Source organism: Kogia breviceps, chromosome 10, assembly GCF_026419965.1.
Source record: "Kogia breviceps isolate mKogBre1 chromosome 10, mKogBre1 haplotype 1, whole genome shotgun sequence".
Lineage (NCBI taxonomy): Eukaryota > Metazoa > Chordata > Mammalia > Artiodactyla > Physeteridae > Kogia > Kogia breviceps.
This window is the reverse complement of record NC_081319.1, coordinates 94,102,057-94,123,037: the sequence shown is the minus strand read 5'-3', so window position 1 is coordinate 94,123,037 and position 20,981 is coordinate 94,102,057. Positions and strand designations below refer to the sequence as shown.

The following is a 20,981-nucleotide window of genomic DNA, read 5'->3' as shown; positions in this document are numbered from 1 at the left end:
TGTCATACAGAGTGGAGTAAGTCAGAAGGAGAAAAACAAATACCATAAGCTAACACATAAATATAGAATCTTAAAAAAAAGGTTCTGAAGAACCTAGGGGCAGGACAGGAATAAAGATGCAGACATAGAGAATGGACTTGAGGACACAGGGAGGGGGAAGGGTAAGCTGGGACGAAGTGAGAGAGTGGCATGGACATATATACACTACCAAACGTAAAATAGATAGCTAGTGGGAAGCAGCCGCATAGCACAGGGAGATCAGCTCGGTGCTTTGTGACCACCTAGAGGGGTGGGAGAGGGAGGGTGGGAGGGAGGGAGACGCAAGAGGGAGGAGATACGGGAACATATGTATATGTATAACTGATTCAGTTTGTTGAAAAGCAGAAAGTAACACATCATTGTAAAGCAATTTCACTCCAATAAAGATGTTTAAAAAAATTAATGTTTAATTAAACCAGATATTTCTAGAAATTCATCCTATGATTGAAAATATCTTTCAGTTATTATACTGAAAACCTGGATGATACTTAATAAAAGGGACTAGTTACATAAATTACAGAACACTGACATGATGGAATGCTATGCAGCCACAAAAAAATCATTCTCAGAAGCATAGTTATGGGAAAGAGTAGGTTAGAAAGTCCAGAAGATTTTGACTGTTTACATCTAAAGAGTGATGTTTTTTACTTTTCATAGTTCCCAAACTTGCTAAAACAAACATATCCTTATACTTAAAATAAGAGATCTATATTGTGAGTACAATAATCATTTTGTCACTGTATTTCTGTTTACAGATGACATGTTTGGGATTGTTTCAAAATTATAGGTGTGTTTGTGTGTGTGACAAACAAATCAATGACCTAAAATTTCAGTTTAAGAACAATTTCAATTTAAGAACAATTCTATATATGCCACTCATAATAAACTCCTGAAAAATCTGGATAATTTCCCCAGATGTAATGAAACACAAAAGTTGTTTTAACAAACTATTACTCATTCAGTTACCATTAGTAAAGCATTAATAAAAACTGAAGGCCTTTAATGCCCTTCCCTCATAACCAGGCATGAAAATGAAATTTGAATCCGTTGATTCTTCTTGAATTCACAGTAACATTAAAGAAAAAAAAAAAATCATGTGTTAAGTACACCGAAAATATGCTTATTACTTTCTCTTACACAGGGCTGTTTTATTCAACAAAAATTAGGATTGAGAACATACCAGTCAAATTCTTATTTTGTGCCACTCTCATAACCCATGCTCTTGCCTTCCAGATCATCCAAAGACAAAGACTTTCTTAGCTAATAGGTCCTGGGTCTTTGACAGTTTTATAAACCTATCTTTTGAGGGAGGAGCTAGTTTTTAAAAATTCCCAAACTCAGCAGATAGTCAACGAAACACTTCTGAATAAGCCAACAGCCCCTTAACTGGTGTCTCAGCATATGACACCCCAATCCCACCCACACGCCCACTCAACACACTGCTGTTACTCCAAGGCACCATCTCACCCCCTATAAAAGCCACCCAATGTTTTCCTACCACATTAGATTAAAATCCAATTACTGAGCATAGCATTCAGAGAATTTTTAGAATTTAAAGTTACCTCTCAATCTCGTGACAAATTATTTGTGATTTTCCAAGTATGCCATGATTTTCCTCTTGTTCTCTTGCATTTGGCTGTTTCTTGGGTGAGAAATGCCCTTACTCAGAATTCCTGACCTGAGTAACTCAGCCCAGATGATTCTTCATTTCCCAAACACCCAATACTTGAAACAAAACCACCACCACCACAGCAAAAGCCTATGATTTAATTATCTGAATATTCATTTCTTTCCCTCAATTATGCCCATTTTTTTGAGTTTAGAAATTATATATCACTATCTGCAGAGGCCGGCATAACCCTTACACATAAAAATGCTTGTGAACTCAAGAGTAAACCTACAGATGGAATCCACTGTAATTACAAGGTAGACCACCCTTGAACTTCTTGTAACATTTCATTTATAGAGCTTCCACGGCGAGAAACCCGCTGAGGGAGCTCTCCTGTTGCTCAGATGAGGATGTCTGCTTAGCACAGAGGCGAGTCTGGTACCAAGAGCACTGGTAGACAGGTTAATACCAGACACCTCTGTGAGACCTGGTGGGCAGCCTGGGATCAGTAACCAGCAGTCATGGCTCCTGGAAGGCTGCCTAGATCTGGTGAGTGGAGGCCTAGGAGGAAAGCTGCAGCAGTAGGAGTAGTTCCAGTGACAGGAGCAAACGTCAGCACAGCTCCCTGTTGCTTGGTTCCTCCAACTGAGGACAAGTTTATAACCATCAGGATATTCCTGAAACAATACATCAAATATGCTACCAAGAGAAGAATAATAATAACTGTGTAATAAAAGTAAATACAGTGGGCGGCCTTCAAGACGGTGAAGGAGTAAGACGTGAAGATCACCGTCTTCCCCACAAATACATCAAAAATACATCTACACGTGGAACAACTCCTACAGAACACACACTGAACGCTGGCAGAAGACCTCAGGCCTCCCAAAACGCTAGCAACGCCCCACATACCTGGCCGTGTGGCCGACAGGCTCTTGGTGCTCCAGCCGGGTGTCAGGCCTGAGCCTCTGAAGTGGGAGAGCCGAGTTCAGGACATTGGACGACCAGAGACCTCCTGGCCCCTTGTAATATCAATCGGCGACAGCTCTCCCAGAGATCCTCATCTCAACGCTAAGACCCAGCTCCACTCAACGACCAGCACGCTCCAGTGCTAGACACCCCCTGCCAAACAACTATCAATACAGGAACACAATCCCAACCATGAGCAGCAGAGAGGATTCCTAAAGCCATACTAAGTTCACAGGCACCCCAAAACACACCACCAGACACAACCCTGCCCACCAGAAAGACAAGATCTAGCCTCATCCACCAGAACACAGGTACCAGTCCCCTCCAACAGGAAGCCTAAGCAACCCACTGAAACAACCTTACCCACTGGGGGCAGACACCAAAAATAACGGGAACTACGAACCTGCAGCCTGCGAAAAGAAGACCCCAAATGCAGTAAGTTAAGTAAAATGAGAAGACAGAAGAATATGCAGCAGATGAAGGAGCAAGGTAAAAACCCAGCAGACCAAACAAATGAAGAGGAAATAGGCAGTCTACTTGAAAAACAATTCAGAGTAACGATAGTAAAGAGGATCCAAAATCTTGGAAATAGAATGGAGAAAATACAAAAGACGTTTAACAAGGACCTAGAAGAAATAAGAGCCAACAAACAATGATGAACAACACAATAAATGAAATGAAAAATTCTCTAGAAGGGATCAATAGCAGAATAACTGAGGCAGCAGAACAGATAAGTGACCTGGAAGATAAAATAGTGGAAATAACTACCACAGAGCAGAATAAAGAAAAAAGAATGAAAAGAATTGACGAGACTCTCAGAGATCTCTGGGACAACATTAAACACACCAATATTCGAATTATAGGGGTCCCAGAAGAAGAGAAAAAGAAAGGGACTGAGAAAATATTTGAAGAGATTATAGTTGACTATATCCTTTCCCATGTTAGGGAAGTTTTCAATCAAGTCCAGGAAGCACAGAGTCCCATACAGGATAAATCCAAGGAGAAACATGCCAAGACACATATTAATCAAACTATCAAAAATTAAATACAAAGAAAAAAAATTAACAGCAGCAAGGGAAAAGCAACAAAAAACATTCAAGGGAATCCCCTAAGGTTAACAGCTGACCTTTCAGCACAAACTCTGCAAGCCAGAAGGGAGTGGCAGGACATATTAAAAGTGATGAAAGGGGGGCTTCCCCAGTGGTGCAGTGGTTGAGACTCCGCCTGCCGATGCAGGGGACACGGGTTCGTGCCCCGGTCCGAGAAGATCCCACATGCCGCGGAGCGGTTGGGCCCATGAGCCATGGCCGCTGAGCCTGCGCGTCCGGAGCCTGTGCTCCGCAACGGGAGAGGCCACAACAGTGAGAGGCCCGCGTACCGCAAAAAAAAAAGTGATGAAAGGAAAAAACCTACAACCAAGATTACTCTACCCAGCAAGGATCTCATTCAGATTCGACAGAGAAATTAAAACCTTTACAGACAAGCAAAAGCTAAGAGAACTCAGCACCACCAAACCAGCTTTACAACAAATGCTAAAGGAACTTCTCTAGGCAGGAAATACAAGAGAAGGAAAAGACCTACTATAACAAACCCAAAACAATTAAGAAAATGGTAACAGGAACATACATATCGATAACTACCTTAAATGTAAATGGATTAAATGATCCAACCAAAAGACATAGATTGGCTGAATGGATACAAAAACAAGATCCATATATATATGCTGCCTACAAGAGACCCACTTTAGACTTAGGGACACATACAGACTGAAAGTGAGGGGATGGAAAAAGATATTCTATGCAAATGGAAATGAAAAGAAAGCTGGAGTAGCAAGTCTCATACCAGACAAAATATACTTTAAAATAAAGACTATTACAAGACACAAAGAAGGATACTATATAATGATCAAGGGATCAATCTAAGAAGATATAACAATTGTAAATATTTATGAAACCAACACAGGAGCACCTCAATACATAAGGCAAATGCTAACAGCCATAAAAGGGGAAATCGACAGTAACACAATAACAGTAGGGGGCTTTAACACCCCACTTTTGCCAATGGATAGATCAACCAAAATGAAAATAAATAAGGAAATACAAGCTTTAAAAGACACATAACCAAGATGGACTTAATTGGTATTTATAGGACATTCCATCCAAAAATGACAGAGTACACTTTATTCTCAAGTGCTCATGAAACATTCTCCAGGATAGATCATATCTTGGGTCACAAATCAAGCCTTGGTAAATTTAAGAAAATTGAAATTATATCGAGTATCTTTTCCAACAACAACACTATACAACTAGATATCAATTACAGGAAAAAAAACTGTAAAAAATACAAACACATGGAGGCTAAACAATACACTACTAAATAACCAAAAGATTACTGAAGAAATCAAAGAGGAAATCAAAAAAATTCCTAGAAGCAAATGACAATGAAAATATGACAGCCCAAAACCTATGGGAAGCAGCAAAAGCAGTTCTAAGAGAGAAGTTTATAGCAATACAATCCTACTCAAGAAACAAGAAAAATCTCCAACAACCTAACCTTACACCTAAAGCAATTAGAGAAAGAACAAATAAAAAAACACCAAAGTTAGCAGAAGGAAAGAAATCATAAAGATGAGATCAGAAATAAATGAAAAAGAAATGAAGGAAACAATAGCAAAGATGAATAAAACTAAAAGCTGGTTCTTGGAGAAGATAAACAAAATTCATAAACCATTAGCCAGACTCATCAAGAAAAAAGGGAGAAGACTCAAATCAATAGAATTAGAAATGAAAAAGGTAAGTAACAACTGACACTGCAGAAGTACAAAGGATCAAGAGAGATTACTACAAGCAACTATATGCCAATAAAATGGACAACCTGGAATTCTTAGAAAAGCACAACCTTCCAAAACGGAACCAGGAAGAAATAGAAAATATAAACAGACCAATCACAAGCACTGAAATTGGAACTGTGATTAAAAATCTTCCAACAAACAAAAGCCCAGGACCAGATGGCTTCACAGGCAAATTGCATCAAACACTTAGAGAAGAGCTAACACGTATCCTTCTCAAACTCTTCCAAAATATAGCAGGGGGAAGAAAACTCCCAAACTCATTCTACGAGGCTACCATCACCCTGACCAAAACCAGACAAAGATGTTATAAAAAAAGAAAACTACAGGCCAATATCACTGATGAACATAGATGCAAAAATCCTCAACAAAATACTAGCAAACAGAATCCAGCAGCATACTAAAAAGATCACACACCATGATAAAAAGTGGGGTTTATCCCAGGAATGCAAGGATTCTTCAATATATGCAAATCAATCAATGTTATACATCATATTAACATATTGAAGGATAAACACCATATTATCATCTCAATAGATGCAGAAAAAGCTTTTGACAAAATTCAACACCCATTTATGATAAAAACTCTCCAGAAAGTGGGCATAGAGGGAACCTACCTCAACATAATAAAGGCCACATATGACAAACCCACAGCCAGCATGTTCTGAATGGTGAGAAAGTGAAACCATTTCCACTAAGTTGAGGAACAAGACAAGGTTGCCCACTCTCACCATTATTATTCAACATAGTTTTGGAAGTTTTAGCCACAGCAATCAGAGAAGAAAAAGAAATAAAAGGAATCCAAATCAGAAAAGAAAAAGTAAAACGGTCACTGTTTGCAGATGACATGATACTACACATACAGAATCCTAAAAATGCTACCAGAAAACTACTACAGCTAATCAACGAATCTGGTAAAGTAGCAGGATACAAAATTAATGCACAGAAATCTCTGGCATTCCTCTACACTAATGATGAAAAATCTGAAAGAGAAATTAAGGAAACACTCCCATGTTCCACTGCAACAAAAAGAATAAAAATACCTACAAATAAACCTACCTAAGGAGACAAAAGACCTGTATGCAGAAAATTATAAGACACTGATGAAAGAAATTAAACATGTTACAAATAGATGAAGAGATATACCATATTCTTGGATTGGAAGAATCAACATTGTAAAAATGGCTACACCACCCAAAGCAATCTACAGATTCAATGCAATCCCTATCAAACTACCAATGGCATTTTCCACAGAACTAGAACCAAAAAAATTTCACAATTTGTATGGAAACACAAAAGACCTGAAATAGCCAAAGCAATCTTGAGAACGAAAAACAGAGCTGGAGGAATCAGGCTCCCAGACTTCAGACTATTACTACAAAGCTACAGTAATCAAGACAGTCTGGTACTGGCACAAAAACAGAAATACAGATCAATGGAACAGGGTAGAAAGCCCAGAGATAAACCTACACACGTATGATCACCTTATCTTTGATAAACGAGGCAAGAATATACAATGGAGAAAAGACAGCCTCTTCAATAAGTGGTGCTGGGAAAACTGGACAGCTACATGTAAAAGAATGAAATTAGAACACTCCCTAACAGCATACACAAAAATAAACTCAAAATGGATTAAAGACCTAAATGTAAGGCCAGACACTATTGAACTATAGGCAGAACACTCTAATAAATAGCAGCAAGATCCTTTTTGACCCATTACCTAGAGAAATGGAAATAAAATCAAAAACAAACAAATGGGACCTAATGAAACTTAAAAGCTTTTGCACAGCAAAGGCAACCATAAAAAAAGACGAAAAGACAACTCTCAGAATGGGAGAAAATATTTGCAAACGAAGCAACCGACAAAGGACTAATCTCCAAAATATACAAGCAGCTCAATATCAAACAAACAAACAAACAAGAACCCAATCCAAAAATGGGCGGAAGACCTAAATAGACATTTCTCCAAAGATATACAGATTGTCAACAAACACATGAAAGGATGCTCAACATTACTAATCATTAAAGAAATGCAAATCAAAACTACAATGAGACATCATCTCACACCTGTCAGAATGGCCATCATCAAAAAATCTACAAACAATAAATGCTGGAGAGGGTGTGGAGAAAAGGGAACCCTCCTGCACTGGTGGAGGGAATGTAAATTGATACAGCCACTATGGAGAACAGTATGGAGGTTCCTTAAAAAACTAAAAATAGAACTACCGTACGACCCAGCAATACCACTACTGGGCATATACGCTGAGAAAACCATAATTCAAACAGAGCCATGTACCACAATGTTCACTGCAGCACTATTTACAATAGCCAGGAAGCAACCTAAGTGTCCATCGACATATACAATGAAATATTACTCAGCCATAAAAATAAACGAAATTGAGTTATCTGTAGTCAGGTGGATGGACCTAGAGTCTGTCATAGAGTGAAGTAAGTCAGAAAGAGAAAAACAAATATCATATGCTAACACATATATATGGAATCTTAAAAAAAAAAAAAAAAGGTTCTGAAGAACCTACGGGCAGGACTGGAATAAAGAAAGAAGACGCAGAGAGAATGGACTTGAGGACACAGGGAAGGGGAAGCTGGGACAAACTGAGAGAGTGGCATGGCCATATATACACTACCAAATGTAAAACAGATAGCTAGTGGGAAGCAGCCGCATAGCACAGAGAGATCAGCTTGGGACTTTGTGACCACCTAGAGGGGTGGGGTAGGGAGGGTGGGAGGGAGACGCAAGAGGGAGTGGACATGGGGATATATGTATACGTACAGCTGATTCACTTTGTTATACAGCAGAAACTAACACACCATTGTAAAGCAATTATAGTCTAATAAAGATGTTAAAAAAATAAAGGGATGATTTCATTTATAATAAACTATCACTTTATTTTGACTAAACAAAGACAGTGGATAAATTTGTTATTGTGACCATCCCTTTCACATCCAAACTGTAACCATTCACATTTAGAGAGCTAACTGTATTCAAACAAAACCATTTACAAGAACTGCCAAAGGTAAAAGATAATTTAAAATATCAATCCTGGGGCTTCCCTGGTGGCGCGGTGGTTGGGAATCCGCCTGCCAATGCAGGGGACATGGGTTTGAGCCCTGGTCTAGGAGGATCCCACGTGCCACGGAGCGGCTGATCCCGTGCACCACAAGTACTGGGCCTGCGCTCTAGAGCCCGCGAGCCACAACTGCTGAGCCCACGTGCCACTACTACTGAAGCCCACATGCCTAGAGCCCATGCCCTGCAACGAGAAGCCACCGCAATGAGAGGCCTGTGCGCCACAACAAAGAGTAGCCCCCGCTCTCCACAATCAGAGAAAAGCCCATGCACAGCAACGAAGACCCAATGCAGCCAAAAACAATAAATAAATAAAATAAATTTATAAAATATCAATCTAATGTATTTTTATGTGAAATATTATGGAAATGTTTCCTTACCTGAACTCCTTGTAAGTGGCTCTGAGTCACTACTAGGGCCACAACGTTCTGCTGTCTTCGCCACGGGCACACTAAATGTAAATCCAATCTGTAGAAAGAGAAGGTGTCTTTTCAGTGTCCATTTAGCTTCAGATGATTATCAAATATAAAGCTCTATTTTATGCCAAGTCAAAAAAATATACTGAATTTCACATATTTTAAGATTCACAGTTTCTCCTATTTTAAATCTCTAAAATTGGTGTGCTTCTTATAATGAATGGTGTGTCACAGTTTAACAACAGCATTTTAAATTTCTGAAGCATTTTTTCATTTAAAGCAATACATAAAATAATGTGTTCCTAATGCCCAGTTCTGGATTTCTAAATGCCATTTCCTAATAAACAGCGTGAGACTTTGTGGCCAACAAGTGCATTTCAGGCATGTGGCAGGGAAGTTACAAAATGATCTGGAACATCTAGTTGTGACAGAAAACAAGGACACAGTGAAAAACAGAAGGTAACATGTTAAAATGATACACATGCCAAATACAGGTTGGGCAATTTGAACATTAAACGTATGTATTATTCTTAGTCAAAATATTTATTCTTAGTTATGAAGAAACAAATACATACTGTGGGACATAAATACTTCCAACTTTTCTAGATTAAAGTCAATTCAAGAGACATGTTAACTAAATTCAGTATGACTTAGATTAGTCCTAATTGTAACTGGATCTAGGACCAAGAGAAACAAACAGCAATTAAAGGACAGTCTGGGGCTGATGGGTAGATCTGAACATGAACACTATTACTATTATATCATGTTACATTTCTTGGATAGGATAACTGTATTGTGGGTATGCAAAGGAATATCCTTTTTCTTAGGGGATACACGGAAAGGTATTAAGGGTACCAAGATATCTGCATCCTAACTTTCAAATGGTACATAATAAAATGCATATATATATATATATATATATATATATATATACACACACACACACACACACACACACACATATATAGTGAAAAATATATAGATGTTCACTGAAAGTTTTCTGTATATTGGAATTTTTTTGGTAAGAAAAGTGGTATTTCTTACTACCAATGGCATCTTAGATTTGATTTTAAAAATACAGTATGCCTTTGAAATCAATAAATATGAAATATTACTTGCTTGCTACTTACAGATGACGGAGGTAGTACATCTGCCTCAGTAGATTTTACAATTGGAGATGAAAATCTAAACAAGGGGCTGCCAGTGCTGTTTGGAGAGGTCATTTGTACCTAGTTTTCCAAATTATTAAAGAAACAATACAAAAAGAGTTTTTTAGAAAAGAAATTGACAATAAAATAGACTAAGCAAAATTAATTATTACAAAGAAGTCAAAAGCAATTTTTTCCTCTTTTGAATTTAAAAATCACTTTTTAACTTCTGCAAACTACTTAACAGTTAACTGCTATAAGATCTTGCTTCCTCTTGGAAGAGGAATATACATTACCTTAGAGGGAGATATTTATCTAAAGGGGAAAAAATAACATCTATAAGAATACGTTCAGGGCTTCCCTGGTGGTGCAGTGGTTGAGAGTCCGCCTGCCGATGCAGGGGACGCGGGTTCGTGCCCCGGTCCAGGAAGATCCCACACACCGCGGAGCGGCTGGGCCCGTGAGCCACGGCCGCTGAGCCTGCGCGTCCAGAGCCTGTGCTCCGCAACGGGAGAGGCCACAACAGTGAGAGGCGCATGTACCAAAAAAGAAAAAAAAAAAAGAAAAAAAAAAAAAAAAAAAAAAAAGAATATGTTCAGAAGATGTAAAAGTCAGGAAAAAAAGCATAAAAATTTCAGGAGCAGATTAAAAATGTTAATACTACTTGAGAAACAAAAACATAAATCCACTCTCACTGGAAAAAAAAAAGTATTTTAACTGGAAACACTGTTTGGAAACAAACTAATAATCAACTCTTCCTCTAATGCATTCATAAGAATTGAAGAATGCTCCCATCATGATGTACATTAAAAAAAAAGCAAAACACTATTTCCATTTTTCTCATCTTAATGAGTTGTTAATTTCCATGGTGAAAATTAATCATTGCTTTAAACAGATTAGCTTTCTTAAAAATAAAGAATGAGAAAAAACAAATATCACCTCTCTTGGTACTATGGTTTTTTACCTGGTTTGTTAATGATTGTGAAGGACTAGTGGGTGATGGAGAGGAAGCTGTGATCACAGAAGAACTAAAACTGAAGGTAGGCAGTGAAGAACTGGTGATGGGTAGAGAGATTTTCGGTAATACTGGGACTTCCATTTCCTAAAACACAACATGTTTTACAATGGTATATTTCATCTTTCATGTCATACTTTTGTCTCTACTTATTTTCAGGTAGAACTAATCTATCAATAGTTACAGGTAAGTTTAAAATACACAGGGATACGGTAGCACTATGCAGTGTTAACAATGTGAGCTCTTGAATAATAAAAAAAAAAAAAACTAAACAAGATTTGAATCCCAGCTGTGCCACCAGTCAGCCACGAGACTTTGTGAACCCAGCTGTCCTCAGTACCAATTTCCTAACTGGTGAAAATGAGAAAAAAAATTAACATACCATAGTGGTATTAATATGAAAGAAAGTCACTTTTGGTCTTGGCATGTACAACAAGCATTTAATAAATGTCAGCACTGGTAAGTCTGGTGAACTGTCTTGGTTTTTTAACTCCATATAGCAAAGACCACCACTAGTCTCAAATGACCCAGATTAGAACAGACAAAAAGAGTTCCACTTCTGCTAATGGTGGAGGAGCTTGTGTCTGACCAATGCTCTGACAGATAAGAATTATAGACGCTGGACAATATATTAAACACATCCATCTGAAAACACTATAAATCAACCCAAAGCAAGCAGATACTGGAGGGAAGAAGATACTTAGAAGAAGGGCTTCTTCTGAGTGAGCTTCCTGCTCTCTTTGATTTGATGTCAGTTGGACAGTTCAAATTCAGAAAGAAAACTGCAAATCTGTTGGTCGAGGCATTTAAAGGACACACACGGGTGATCACGGTATGTAGAAAATAAGGGGAGATGCAGGAACGAAGAGCCACAGAAGGGAGTCCCAAGTCTGCATATAAACTGTCTAAACCTCTGGCAAACCAAATCTCTGTAAACTACAGGTGTGTAATAAAGGCATTTGGAGAAAACAAAACTAAGAATCTGTCGCCATAAAACCTGCTCTACAGGTTCTTCAGGGTGAAGGGAAATGATACCAAATTGAAATTCAGATTTCTGGAAGAAGTGGAGAATATGTGAGGTAAATATCCATTTTTCCTCTTAATTTTTCCAATTAACCTAAAAGAAGACAGCTTTCAAAAGGAACAAGAGAGAAACAAAAAACAAGTGGTAAAAATTGGAAAAATTTTAAAAAGGTAGACCTTAATCCAACCATACCAATAATATAAGTAAACATTCCAATTAAAAGGCAGAAAACAGATAAAAGGACAAGCCTCGATTATATGCTGTCTACTAAGAGACTTAACGTTAAACGGAAAGGCACAGATTGAAGGTAAATGGATGGAAAAAGATATAACTTGCAGTTGGTAAGCAGAAGAAGGTTAACCCCAGTAATAAAGGGGCTGTGGCTGTATTAAACACTGGCTAAAGCAGGTTTCAAGACGAATATTTCCAAAGATTTTTTTAAAGGACAGTTAGTAACATTAAAAGGAGCAAATCACTGAGAAGCTGCAATAGATATAAGGTGTATGCACCAATGAGGGCCTCAAAATAAGTAAGCAAAAATTGACATTATAAATGGGAAAAAGACAAATTCACCTAATAAAAGTTGACAATTTTAACTCATATCTCAACAATACAGTAAACAGACATCTCCCCACCCAACTCCCTCCTAAATTCAGCAAGAACAAAGATCTTAGAAATACTATCAGTCATCTTATCTAACTGATATCTAGAGAATACTATACCCAACAACCACAGAATATACATTCGTCAAGACTCATCAAGCAGACCATGTGCTGGGCTACAAAACAAGTCTCAATACACTTCAAAACATTAAAATCATGACTAAATCCACTTCTTAATAATCCATGGATCATATAAGCAATCAAAAAGGAAATTAGGAAAAACATAAAAGCAGTACTATAAATCTCCTAGAAGAAAACATAGGAGACTTTTCTGGCAGCCTGGGGATAGGTTTCTTAGGACACAAAGAACAGTAAAAAAATAATGGGAAAAAATGGGTAAGTTCAGACTTCATAAAGTTAGAACATCTGCTTATCAAAGGATACTGTTAAGAAAAGGATTAGGCAAGTCAAATTGGGAGAAAATATTTGTAAGACACGTATCTGACAAAGTACTTGGGTCTAGAATTTATAGAGTTCCTACAACTCGACGATAGTAAGACAATCCAATTTTTAAAAGAGCAAAAGATCTAACTGACACTTCACAAAGGAAGATATTATGGCCAATAAACACATAAAGAAGAACACATTATTAAGCAAGAGGGAAAGGCAAATTAAAATTACAATGAGACACCATCATACACAAAGCAGAATGGCTAAAATTTAAAGGATGACAGTCAACTACTGATAAAGAGTAGTTGATTGAGTAAGAAAAGCCCCACACTGCTGGTGGGAGTGTAAAATGTTACAATCACTTTGGGGAAAACAGTTTGTCAGTTACTTAAAAAGTTAAACACATATCATATAACCTCATAACTCCACTTCTAAGTATTTATCTTAAGAGAAATAACTTATGTCTACAAAAAGGTTCAAGAATGTTCACAGCAGCTTTATTCACAATAGTCAGGAACAGAAGAATACACACTGACTAACTGTATCCATATGAAGTTCTAGAACCAGCAAAACCATATATATGATGGAACAAATGAGAATAGTGACTGTCCCTGGGGCTGGAGGCAATGCGCATTGACAGGGAAGGTGCATGAGTGAACTTTCTGGAGTGATGGAAATGTTTGACAGCTTGATAGGGGTTTGGGTTACACAGGTGGAAACATTTCTCCAGACTTCCCTGGTGGTCCAGTGGTTAAGAATCCATCTTGCAATGCAGGGGATGCCAGTTCTATCCCTGGTTGGGGAAACCAAGATCCCACATGCCATGGAGCAACTAAGCCCGTGCGCCGCAACTACTGAGCCTGCACTCTAGCGCCCGCGAGCCACAACTACTGAGCCCGCGCGCCACAACTACCAAAGCCCGCACGCCTAGAGGCCGTGCTCCGCAACGAGGAGTCACCACAATGAGAAGCCAGCGCACTGCAATGAAGAGTAGCCCTTGCTCACCACAACTAGAGAAAGCCTACGCAGCAACAAAGACCCAACGCAGCCAAAAATTATTAAAAAAAAAAAAAAAAAAAAGCCTGACAGCTTAACACACACACACTTTTAAGGAACTGTTTCAATGGCAGATTATTCTTGTGCTGGGTCTCCCCAAACCCCACCCCTCCAGGGGACCTCCAGGTCTCCCCCTCACCACCACACCAAAGCTTTTAATCATAAACTTCAAGGTATTATGGTGCTTCAGAACACAAGTTAAGAGTACAACCCTACCTCCTCCTCTCGAGGTTCAGATGCCACAAAGCGCGTCCTCTCTCGCCTCATCTTCCCACCTCCACCACCTACTCCAGAAGACAAACCATTGGCTGCAGACACACTGAAATCTGGGTAAGAAAAGCCGCTAGGCAAAGAAAAAGAAAATTAAAACCAATGATGTATTACTCTGGTCCATAACTTGTTAATTAATTGAACACCGAAAAATTAGAACTGCTAACAACTGAGAAAATAAATGTTCAGCTGAATGTGATTTTAAAAGCTAAGATGTGTGTGTGTGTGTGTGGTTTCTATTTTTTTAACCTTCTTAATCTTCAAAAAGGCAGATACAAATCAAATACAGACCTTACAAACGAGTATAAAGAAGCTTCACTATAAAGATGACATTACCTTTCTCGTTGTTCTCTATTTTGTCCTGGTGTCACATTTTTTTCATATCCAGTCTAGAAAAGAATAAACACAATGTATTTACATGCTTGCTTATTTAATTTTCTTAACACCACCCTTCTCTCTGTGAATTTTAATATTTGGAATCAGGAATTTGATGATTTTTTAGTTAATGAATCCTAAAATCTGCAGCCTATACCCTGTCTCCTGAAGGATGACCAAGAGCTACAGTGTGACTATACACATAAACTGTCACTAAGCACAACTGTCCTCTCAACAAAACAGCAGCGTACAAATTTAATACACTTACCAACCACAAAAATACTTTTACTTATCTCTCATTATGGCCTATTAAGTGTGCAATCAAATTTACAAGGATATTCCTTTTGAAATGATTCTCTGCAGCTTAAGAATTCCTCCATCTAAAGGAATCAGGGTTCCTTGGAGAAATGGCTTATTACAGGGGTGGGGCTGAAAACTCACAAGATGAGCCTGGGTTGTTTTATAGTATCAAAAAGAAACTAAGTGCTTGAAAAATGATGGAGAAATATTAAAAGGACACACAGGAGCCAGTTCAAAGGCCAAATATGGGACAATATGAGCATCAAAATAAATAATGCTAATAAGATAATCTTATGAAATATAAGAATTCTCTCTGACTTAAATAGAGAAATACACACAAAAAAAGAGAAAAGAAAACTTCCTACAGTAGAAAACCAACTTCATAAAGGTAAAAGAAATAGTGTAATTAGAAAACCACCATTTGGCATCTACAAATAATAGATTCAGGCAAATATCATCAATAATGTTAACACTGGTGGGTGAAAAAGATATTTATCCTCTCAAAGTTATCTTATTAAATTACGAAAGGTAAAATAGTAACTTCACAGTGAAGAAATCCCACTGACGCCACCTTAACTAATTATCACAGTGTCACAAGTGGGACAAGCTGGTAGAGAGTGCCTCCTAATATGACACACTGAGGAGAGTTCAGACTGTACTCTGTGGTATTACTACCAAAAGTACCACACCAGAGTCTAATCATGAGGAGACGTTGAACACGCAGCTTACTTTACTCTTCAGAACTATCAATGTTATGAAATACCAGTAAGAACAAACAAATAAAAAAAACCCTAAAAACCTGTTCTAGACTAAAGGAGATAAAGAGATATGACAACTAAGTGCAAGACACGGTCTTGCATTTTCTTTCTTTGGGGATAACTGGCATCTAAATAAAATCGGTAAATAATAGTACTGCACCGATGTCAAGTTTCTTTCCAGTTTGGGTAATTGTTCTGCAGTTATGTGAGGGAATTCCTTGTTTGTAGAAAACACAGAAAAACATGAAGGAAATGTAGTAAAATGTGGAGTTCTTAAGAGTTTTCTTGCAAGTCCAAAACTATGCTCAAATCATTTTTTTAAAGTTTGATAAAGCAAACATGACAAAATGTTAAAGATTGGTGGGTCAAGTTAAAGGAAATGGGTAAATATTGTACTATTCTTTCAACTTCAGTATGAAAATTTTCAAGAAATTGAGTTGTTATGAAGATTGAATGAAATTAAACATAAACAAAGGCACAAATAGGAAGATGTTATGTAAATACAAAAAAATACACTTTAGTTAAATGACACAGGAAAACAGACAAACCCAGGATACGAGACACATCATATAAGACAAGTGACCTGGCCTTTTCAAATACCAATGTGCCTAACAATTCTACTCCAAGCTGTAAGACCCAAGAGAAATGAATACCGATGTCCACAAAAAAACTTGCACACAAAAGTTCACAGCAGTATTTATTCATTACAGTTAAAAAGTGAAAACAACCCAAATGTCCCTCAACTGATGAATGGATAAACATGGTATATCCAAACAATGAAATATTATTCAGCCATAAAAAGGACTGAAGTTCTAATATATGATGTGAACCTCAAAAATGTAAGTGAAATAAGCCAAACACCAAGGACCACTTATTTTAAGATTTCATTTATATGAAATGTCCAGATAAGCAAACCTATAGATAGATTAGTGGTTGCCTAGGGCTTGAGGGGTATAGGTGAAAAGTGACTACTAACGGATGTGAGATTTGGGTGAGGGTGAGGGGACGGTGATGAAAATGTTCTAAAATTGACTGTAGTGGTAGACGAACAACTGTGAATATACTGAAACCACTGAACTGTAAACTTTAAATAAATAGGTGAATGGCAAGGTATGTGAATTATATCTCAATAAGGAAGTTATTTAAAAACAAAAACAATGTGGTGAGCATGAAGATTTGAGGTCTAGAAAGACAAAACCAAAAATAATATGTGAAACCTGTTTGGATTCTGGCTCAAAAAAGTAGCCATAGGGAATTAATTCCCTTGCAGTCCAGTGGTTAGGACTCTGCGCTTTCACTACCTGGGCCCTGGGTTCAATCTCTGGCTGGGGGGCTTCCCTGGTGGCGCAGTGGTTGAGAGTCCGCCTGCCGATACAGGGGACGTGGGTTTGTGCCCCGATCCGGGAAGATCCCACATGCCGCGGAGCGGCTGGGCCCGTGAGCCATGGCCGCTGAGCCTGCGCGTCCGGAGCCTGTGCTCCGCAATGGGAGAGGCCATGGCAGTGAGAGGCCCGCGTACCACACACACACACACAAAAAATCTCTGGTTGGGGAACTAAGATCCCACAAGATGCATGGCATGGCAAAAAAAAAAAACCCAAACAGCTATAAATAACATATGAATATGAACTAGATATTAGATAATATCAGGAAGGAACTGACAGTAATTTGCTTAGACATGACAACATAGGAGATCTATACCAAAGTAGTTTGGGGTGAACAGTCACGGTGTCTAAAATTTATTTTCAAATAGTTCAACAACATAAACTAAACACACAAATAAAGCTAGTGTCGCAAAATTATTTAATCTAAACAATGAATATACACTAATGTTTACTAGTAAACACTAATTTAGGATTTGACCAAGGTGCCAAACATTTAAAGCCATACCAATTCGTAATCATCACTAATTCACAAACTTTACGCATTTTCTAGTTGCTAGACTGCAATAGTAGGTTACTGGTACTTTACTTATTCTTATTCATTTTAACCGATATTCAAAGACTAGTGAAAATAAACACATACTCACACTGTGCTTTTTATCTATTCTTTGATTAGTCTTCCTTAATTCACCAGATGGGGTCAGAGATGGTTTAAAATAAACAGTTCGATTTGCTGCTATGGAAACTGGCTTCGGGGTCATGAGTCTCTGAACAGGCGGGTGTTGAGAGTCCACCTTACAGACAGGCAGAAATCAAAAGACAAACTTTTATTTTCATATATCAGCGATGCATATCTAAAAATTATTTGACAATAGCTAATGTAACCCAGAGACTATGAGTACTTCCTAGAGAAATACCCAGTGGGTGCAAACAAATACTAGGAGGAAAAACTGAAAGTGAAGAACCAAGGGTGTGTGTGTATTTATATTGTTAATTTATGTATGTATTTATTTATTTAGACATATACCTACATATACACATATAATTTCAAAATAGTTTCAGACTATTTTATTCTAGACTTACTGCCTTTTCACACACATGTGACACACACAAAATGGAAACTATTGCAGAGCATTCTGAATAATCTAAGCTTTTACAGGATGAATTTCAAACATATGAACCAAAACTGATTTTGCCACATTTTCCCCAAATTACTATCTACATTCTCTTCAGCTATATTTTTTAACTAGCTATGAAAATACCTTAATTGCTAAAAAATGAGCAAACCTCTCTCCAAGTAAATTTTCTTCCATTGTTACTTAAAAACCAAATCAAAAGTCATACAATTTAATTAGTAAAGCACTGTGAAGAATTCAAAATCTTAAGATGAACTGGCTTCATTATCTAAGTATACAAGTGTTTTGTCAACATTCTTTTGGTACACTGAAACACAGTAAAAATCCTGTTGGTGTAAAACAACTATAAAGCCAAGAGCTTCTACTCTGTCCAAAGACTGTAATACTATGAATACAGTCCTTCCCCCCAGCAGCAGCTGTGAACAACATTGGTTTCCAGGGCAAAGCCTCTGTATAGTTACTAGCTCTTCCCTAAATCCTCATCACAAATGTGATCCTATAATTCAATGAACAAGTCTGTTTTGTAGACTGTTCTGATTACAACCATAGAACCTGAACTACAACACAGTATTCTGGTCTTTATACTTCCCAGCACCCATTACCAAAATTTTACTGATACTATACTCAACCATTAATAAAATTTTTATTGATGAGAACTTCTCTTATGGCACAATTTTTAAATGTTATATCTTTCTAAGCAATCTGATATAAGTGAGTCTGAGAAAAGCAGCTAATGGCTTAAATTAATCCCATCACAGCAGCCAATAATGAATTCTCTCTTGCCTTATTACAAATGTCTGGGGTACTACGGAAAACTGAGAAGCAATGCTATCCCAAGAAAAGACTCAATTAAGCTTTCAGAATTTCAGTAACAATAATTATAATTTACCAATATCTTGAATATAGTTCCCACAATTAATTCAGAGATTTATGATAATTTTAATCAATTACTGCTGGGGGAACTCGGTGTCATAATAAATGCTTTCACAAGTAATGATCTGGGAATCTGCTTCGCCTGAAGGATATTTAACTAGCCACAAATATAACTGACAAAAAATATATCTCTTTAACTCTAACTATCAAGCATTTTTTTCCCCCCACAGTAATCTCCACAGCTAATTTAAACCAAATAGAACACACTAAAAAAGATTATCAATGTATAATCTATATTGTATTTTTTTATTAGCTCTGCTATCTTGGAACAGTACATTGGCTGACTGATGGAAGATATGCCAACTAGAAATCCCATCACACATAACAAATTTGACATAATGTTTGTTTATGAGGAAAATTTACAAAGATAACTATGTTCAATGAGGGCTTTAGTTCACTGAACTTCTAATTAATAAAAACATCAAACTCTGTTCACTCCTATTTTCATTTATCAAAAGAGTCACTCATAAAGACTGACAGGAATATATAAAATAGATAACTAATAAGAACCTACTGTATAGCACAGGGAACTCTACTCTATACTCTGTAATGGCCTATATGGGAAAAAAAATCTAAAAAATGAGTGGACATGTGTATAACTGATTCACTTTGCTATACACCTGAAACTAACAAAACATTGTAAATCACCTATACACTCCCCAAAATTTTTTTTAATAAAGTAAAAAAAAAAAAAAAAAAAAAATGACTGTCAGGATACTGAAGATGGAAATGCCAAATAACCAAGAAATATTCACTGAGCATCTACTACATATACAGCATGTGGTAAGGCCCTCACAAGAGGCTACAATGTCCAAGTAAAAAAATCTATTTTTTTCAAACATGTTCCCTAATGACCATCAACTAAAGGTAATTTGTATATCTGCCAACTTAAAAATAAATACAACAAAACTGCCAATACCTTAAATAAATGCTAAAGAAGTCTTACCTTTTCCCTTCTGGCCTGAAAATCTGTGGTGGTATCTATCCCACTCCTATCAAGAGGCTGAAAAAATAAAACACTATTAGAATGGATGGGAAACTGAAAAAATATGACTCTCATCACCAATATATAAAAATATATCTCCTAAAAAGATTTAAAAGTCAACTTACAGAATTCAGAGGAGAAGAAAAAACAGATGGAATTCTTTTTGCATCCTGTTAATGTTGAAATAACAAAATTAAGATTTTTCACTAAACTCAAATTCTGTTACACTCCTGAATTTGTGATTTAAAAAATTTACCACTAGAGGGCTTGACATCTTCTCTAAAGACTGCAATATCCTCCGAGCTGTTGAACTAGTCACACCATAGGATTGTGTGTTCAGCTGCTTAGCTTTCATCTGTCTTCTGACTGGTGCCTATAATGTAAACCTTGAGTTATTTGTTGGAACCGTAAACCATAAAGCACGTATTTCAGGCAACGAAAATATTTACAAAATAGAATGAATGTGAGAAGTGAAATAGGATTAACTGTTAACAGCAACTTATCTCTGGGTGGTATCATTAAGCTCATGTTCAACGTTTTTTCTTTATGCTTTTATTGAAAATTCAATTCTCTGAGAAATT

The 20,981-nt window shown here is 37.2% G+C and overlaps 1 protein-coding gene across 2 annotated transcripts in view; it reads right to left on the bottom strand.

Annotated features, from left to right (window-relative positions):
- Window positions 1-20,981, bottom strand: part of NUP153 (nucleoporin 153) — a 76,308-nt gene that overhangs the window by 17,574 nt on the left and 37,753 nt on the right. For both annotated transcript variants that reach the window (XM_059076767.2, XM_067006727.1), the window contains exons 6-14: window positions 20,657-20,773; window positions 20,526-20,570; window positions 20,362-20,418; window positions 17,994-18,140; window positions 14,868-14,920; window positions 14,478-14,604; window positions 11,079-11,216; window positions 10,097-10,195; window positions 8,931-9,018 (exon numbers count right to left, since the gene is read on the bottom strand). In XM_059076767.2, coding sequence (XP_058932750.1) covers window positions 8,931-9,018; window positions 10,097-10,195; window positions 11,079-11,216; window positions 14,478-14,604; window positions 14,868-14,920; window positions 17,994-18,140; window positions 20,362-20,418; window positions 20,526-20,570; window positions 20,657-20,773 — 871 coding nt within the window. The remainder of the gene's footprint in view (window positions 1-8,930; window positions 9,019-10,096; window positions 10,196-11,078; window positions 11,217-14,477; window positions 14,605-14,867; window positions 14,921-17,993; window positions 18,141-20,361; window positions 20,419-20,525; window positions 20,571-20,656; window positions 20,774-20,981) is intronic.